General features: G+C 51.2%; 1 protein-coding gene across 1 annotated transcript; it reads right to left on the bottom strand.

Annotated features, from left to right (window-relative positions):
• Positions 1 to 1,586: 1,586 nt before the first annotated feature.
• Positions 1,587 to 4,103, bottom strand: GPRIN3 (GPRIN family member 3). Its single transcript, XM_009634843.2, has one exon. It carries the CDS (start codon positions 4,052 to 4,054, stop codon positions 1,670 to 1,672), a length of 2,385 nt encoding a protein of 794 aa, XP_009633138.1. The 5' UTR covers positions 4,055 to 4,103; the 3' UTR covers positions 1,587 to 1,669.
• Between the last annotated feature and the right edge of the window lie 1,627 nt (positions 4,104 to 5,730).

Raw genomic sequence — 5,730 nt, forward strand, 5'->3', positions numbered from 1 at the left:
TGTAAACCTGCAAGATTTACAGAGTAAGTTGTAATAGTAAGATCTACAGAGTAAGTCTGGTGTGTGGTACTAGAGACAGAAATAAATTATCATCATGATTCATGAAAAATCTTTAATGGAAGAAAAATAACCCCTATTTAACTCTAGTACTCTGCAGGATTACAATATCCAAACCCTCAGTGCTTTGCAGGATTGAAAACTAGATTTTCTACAAACTGCAGGAGTTCCCCAGCCTCCCATCATGAACTCTAGTGGACAGAATAAAAAGCTAGTGGGAAACACATTTCCCAGGTTGAAAAATATTAAGGTGAGAAATGTGACCAACATACAGTTGAGACATTATTGTATATCACACTTCTGGAGAAACAGTCACTAAGCTACCTTTTATTAGCAGTTTCTACAACTTCTCTAACATTAGAAATACAGCAAAGATTGTCTCAAGATTTCAGTAATTCTGTAAAGTAAATGTTTCAAGTTAACAATATAATGGTTTATAATATAGAGAGCATTAGGCAAAACAAAATACGCACAGGCTAAACAAATGGAGTTCAGTTTATGAAAAGCAGCAAGAAAAGCACCAAAATACTGAAAAAAAAAAAAAAGCCAGGCTAAGGACTTAAAATGAAAAAAAAAATATCAGTGTAACACACTAGACATGTAGGCTCATGGACCCAGATGCACAGGATAGCCTGCTCCTATGGGAAAACGCTACTGTGCATCTCTGGAGAGGGAAAAAAGAGCCACATCACTTTAAAGAGTGACTTAGAGGAGAGGTGCTCAGCGCTGCAGGAGGCTGGGAGCCGGTGCTGCCCACCCCGGCCGAGGAGCCGGAACGGCTCGCTGCAAGGGCACCGTCCCCACAGATGTGGGCACATCTACGGACGTGCTCCCTCCTGCCTCGCCTGCTCTGTGTGTATCACCTGCCTATACCTTACCTGAAGCACGGCCGATGCAGGGGAGAAAAAGCCCGCGGAATGCATCCCTCTCTCACCTCCCCTGCTAGCCATCAAAACCCCACTGACTTAGCTTCTCCCAAAGAGATAATCCTTCAGCCTTGATCTCTTGACCTCTGCCTGGCCCTCCGTTTCAGTGGGAGGGGAAGACCTGGCTCACCAGGGCTCACAGGAGAATAGCGCCCCACAGTCTCAACAGAAGCCAGGCTGCGCCACGATTGATGCCCGCAGCCTTTCCACGGGCTTGCCTCAGCCTGGGTACCTTACACACCAGGAAAGTTGTCTTGTGTTAGGTCTTTACAGCTGTTGGACCTTACTTGCACCTCACCCAGGTTCCCCTGTCCCACCCCTCTGTACAAGACCTCGTGATGCACACAAATAACTTCCCATAACAATTCTGACAATCTCTCTGCTTCTTGCTTTATCAGAAGGTGCTGCCCTCCTGGCAGCAAGGTGGCAATTTAAATTTGTGCTTTTGCTAAGTGCCTAACTTTTCATCTGTCAGTAGTGGGGATGGGGGCGTAATGTGGAAATACACCGGCTGTGCAATCATAACAGCGTGATGGAGCGCGTGGCTACTCAGAAAACAAAGGGGAATAAATTTCCACTGTTGCTGCATCACAACCCCAATAACACAACTGAACAGCAGGACTCGAGACTTGAGGGGAGGGACTCTCTCTACCACCGCAAACATTTACACACCCCTGCCAACCACGTCAGTCTAACACAGAAGAGGGAGCGGGTCGGACACAGCAATTAGGACGCCTAAAATTCTGCAGCATGGACTGGAACACATTGTGCTGCCTCCCTTTCAGTTTTTTATTTGAGGACGTATCCGAGGAAATGGATTTCCGGGTCTGATTGTTCTGGGCCCGGATCAGTTTCTCATGTTCCCGTATTTGTCTCTGTAAGTGGTTCTGGATGGCAATTCCCAGGGATTCTGGATCGAGGGAAGCACCGTAAACCTCCCACGTCATGCCTTGCTCGTCCCAGACAACATCCCTGACGTGCTTGGACTGCTTCACCTGCACTTTTGCCTCCATGGCCGGGGTGGGCTGCTGTTTGTTTTCCCCCAGGCTTGGCAAGGCCTGAGCTGAAGCAGGAGGAGCTGCCGCCTGAGGCTCGCGCCTGGACTCCTTGGCCCGGAGGCCTTGCTGCTGGGGAGCTGCTGATGCCTCCAAGGGAGGGGTGAGATGTGCAGAGCTCGCGCGCAACTTGGGCGTCAGCCCTGCCCCCAGGCTCTGGCCACCGGCCGCCTGAGCCTGGCCAGTGTCCCCCTGGCCTCTGCTCTCCTCCTTTCTGCCTGCATCCTCCGAACACGCCTTTGTGCAGACAGCAGCAGGCTGGCTGCTAACATCCATCCCTCCTTCCGGATCAGACGCCGCTGAGTTTTCTTCCTTTGGTTTTACCACAGATTGATCAGGAACAGCCTCCCCTTGACTCACACCCTTACATTGCACAGGCTTTTGCTCAGAGCTGCCTGGGACCTCCTTCTGCTTGACTTCACCACTGGTGCTACAGAGTAAAGGTAACCGGCTGCTTCCCGCATCATGGGCAAGATCTCGCACGCTGTTCTGGGTTCCTGGGGCGGTGCCAGCAGAAGCGGTACTTGGTTCACCAGACCCAGGCTGTGCTGCAGTTTGATTACTGGAGTCAGCTGCAAGCTGCTCAACAGGGATGGGCCTTGGTGGGACAGGAGCATCCATCGACGGCCAAGCAGCATCCTTGCTGTCACCAGCTGCACCGATCATTTCAGCATTGCCCACAGATGTCCCTTGGGAGGCAACGGCTGCAGGGGAGCAGGGGAGAGCAGGTTTTGCATTTTCTGCTGAGGCTGGAGGCACCACGTCAGATGGGACCCCAGGCGGTTTGACAGGCTGGGTTTGGGCTGAAGTAGTCACAACTGTAACAACAGTCGATTTTGACGTGATACCAGGAGAACATGGGGGGGACTTTTGTTGTGAGGATAAACTGTCAGTAAGTGCAGACTGGCTCAGCCCCATACCTCCCTGGTAAATGACGTGCAGTTCTTCCTTCTCCTCTGGAGGAAGATTCCCTTTTAAGAAGGCAGCAAGGATGCTGGGACTGGTGGAAGCCGACTTGCTCTCCACGGTAGCCACGGCCTGAACCTCAGCATCTCGCCGTGTCCTGCTTACTGCTTCCTGAGTTAACGAGCCGCTCTCCGACTGAACCGTCATTGTACCTGTTTCTTTGAATTTGGAGAGCTGAGTGGGGCCTGGGCTGCCCGGCTCGGCATCCGTGTTGTGTACAGGATGCGGACTCCTGTGGCTGGGCTGGGCCGGCGCCTCGCTGCTCTGCACCGCTTCAGTTTTATCTGTGGGATGCAACTGCGTGGTGTCTGCAGCCCCGCTTTCTGCCTCCAAACCAGTCTGAGGGTCTCTCCCCAGGTCAGCTTTGGTGTCCCTCGCTGGTGAGGCTGACTGACACGCAGCAGAAACAGTTTTTTCCGCTCCCCTGTCTTTTTCCCCGCTTTGGAGAAGGTTTGCCTGAGAAGTACAGCAGACATCATTACCCCTAATAGGGTCGCCGGGGGAAGAATAATTTAACACCTCAAGTGCTGGCTGGTCGTCAGTCCCCTGAGCTTTCAAGGCAGAGTCATCCATTTGGGTCAGGGAGCTCGTTTTCACCTGGCTGCCTTGCACAAACTGCCGGGAGCTCTGGGGGGCTGGCATCATCTCTGGCCCCCGCCCCGCCAAGGGGGCTCCTGCTGCAGTGGGGGCGCCCGCTGCCGGTCCCTGGTCACCCGCTGGCTGGGAGCAACCAGCGGGCTCTACGGCTGCAGGATGCCCCTCCGCAGCTTTGCTGGTGAGCCCAGGAGAGAAGGTGTCCTGCTGGCTAGCATTGTCCTCGCAGCGTTGCTCACACCTCTGCACGCTGGCAGCCGCTGGGCATTTCAGGTCGAACAAGCAAACTCCAGCGGAGCCAGACGGGGTGCATGGGAAGCCATTGCTGGCCCTCTCTCCACTGGGTAGTTGGGGCTGGTGCTTAGCAGACTGCAGGTCTCCTGGGTGGTCCTCCTCCGCAGAAGCTGTGAGCAGGGAAAGCTTGGCAGATCTCAGATGATCTGGTACAGTCCCCATGGACTGTCTCCGAGATGAGGTTTGCTCTCAGCTTCTCCTCGGGGTTTTCTTGCCAAATGGTGGGCACAACAGGGCAGGCTGTCGGCAACAAGTTTTCTGTAAAGCTAACCTGTTAATGAAAGAAACGCAGTGTTAGCAGCAGTCAGATTTAAGAAGAAAAAGTACCCAGAACAGATTGATTTTACAGCTTGGAGAGAAATACTTGCAGGCAAGGGGAAAAGTGAAGCACATAAAAGTCACATGAAAGACATCTATTTCAAGGATCTCCCAATTCCAAGGTCTGGATGGAAAGGACAATACCAGGGATAAAGCAACAACAGCTGCCCTGTTGTTGATACATTAATGAAAACATAACAACATGCCAAGAGGGAGGGGAAAAAAAAAGAAATATGAAGTGAAAGGAGGGATGAATGGGAAGGAGAGCAGACTGTTTATGGAAGTTTGAGGTCACCAAAAAAACTCACTGTGATAAAATCCACTGATTCCCCCAGGATCCACCCTGTGACCTGAGCGGATCCCACAGCTTTGCTGAGCACCACTTAGCTCTTCTCACAGAGAGCCCTTCTCTAACTCTACCACCAAGAAGGACGCGCTCGCAGGGGGCAACGAGGCAATTCAAGCTAACATGGATGAACCCAAAGCTCACTGATAAAAGGAATGTGGAGGGACGACAACCTGCTGGGTGGTGCAGATAAACACCAAGAGAAGCTACGGCACAGTATAGAACCAGGGCTGCCCACATACTTACTTCTTTCACATTTAGATCCTCTGAAATAATTACAAGGAAGCCAGCTCAATTAATAAATGGAGGCACAGATGACCTAGAAATCAATGTATGAGCAGGTGGTATGAAACTGGAAGGGGGACACTGCAGCACCGCAGAACAGGAGGGGCCCATGCCATACCCAGTGAAACTCTGGGGAGGGATTTTAAGCAGGTGGAGCAGAGTTATCCAGGCTGAAATCTGTCCAGGACTGCAGAGAAACCGTCGCTTCAAATAGGAGGTGATCTCCAAACATGCTTGTTGGCTGGGCTTTCTAAAGGACTGTGCACTGCCCAGCTCAGATCCTGCTCGAGCTCGGGGGCTGGATCCCTGTCAGCATCAGCAGAGTGGTGGTGGCCAGCGATGAAATCCCACCCTAGTCTTCGCTGCAACTTATTACTTATTCATTAAGCTTTATGTCTTCCAGATTTTAATAATATATTATTTTTATACTGACTCTTTGGGCTCTGTCCCACCACAGGTATAGACAGTCTGCTGGGTTAAGCCAGCCCTGGGAAACTGTGATCCTGCCCCAGAAGGATCCCGAGTTTCTTCGCTGCAATCTGTGATGGCAGCCCTGCATTGCTCCAAAATGGCTTTCCAGCAAGGCTAACGACTGCGGAGTTTTTTCAGAAGTACTGAGTTTATGTAAACTAGACTGCAAATCTGTGGAAGTTTGTGACCACCTACAAGATGTCTCCACTTCGTTTTGCGCTCACTTTAAAGCCAGCCAACATAGTCCTGAAGGAAAAGAGAGCTATTCCAAGCTGAACGTCTAATGACCGTGAGGAGAGGAGCAGATGGCTTTGGGCATCTGTTTGTCTAACTTCTGTTACTCTCTCCTTTCCTTTTCCAAACACTGATGCAAACCAAATCTGTATTTTGGGTAGGTCACATTTCTTTTTTTTTTTTT

This window comes from Egretta garzetta, unplaced genomic scaffold (assembly GCF_000687185.1).
Source record: "Egretta garzetta isolate BGI_Z169 unplaced genomic scaffold, ASM68718v1 scaffold32, whole genome shotgun sequence".
In the NCBI taxonomy this organism is placed as follows: Eukaryota; Metazoa; Chordata; class Aves; order Pelecaniformes; family Ardeidae; genus Egretta; species Egretta garzetta.

Bases quoted from the DNA above. Each gene is read 5' to 3' on its own strand.
- GPRIN3 (XM_009634843.2), bottom strand. From the start codon at position 4,054: ATGGGGACTGTACCAGATCATCTGAGATCTGCCAAGCTTTCCCTGCTC.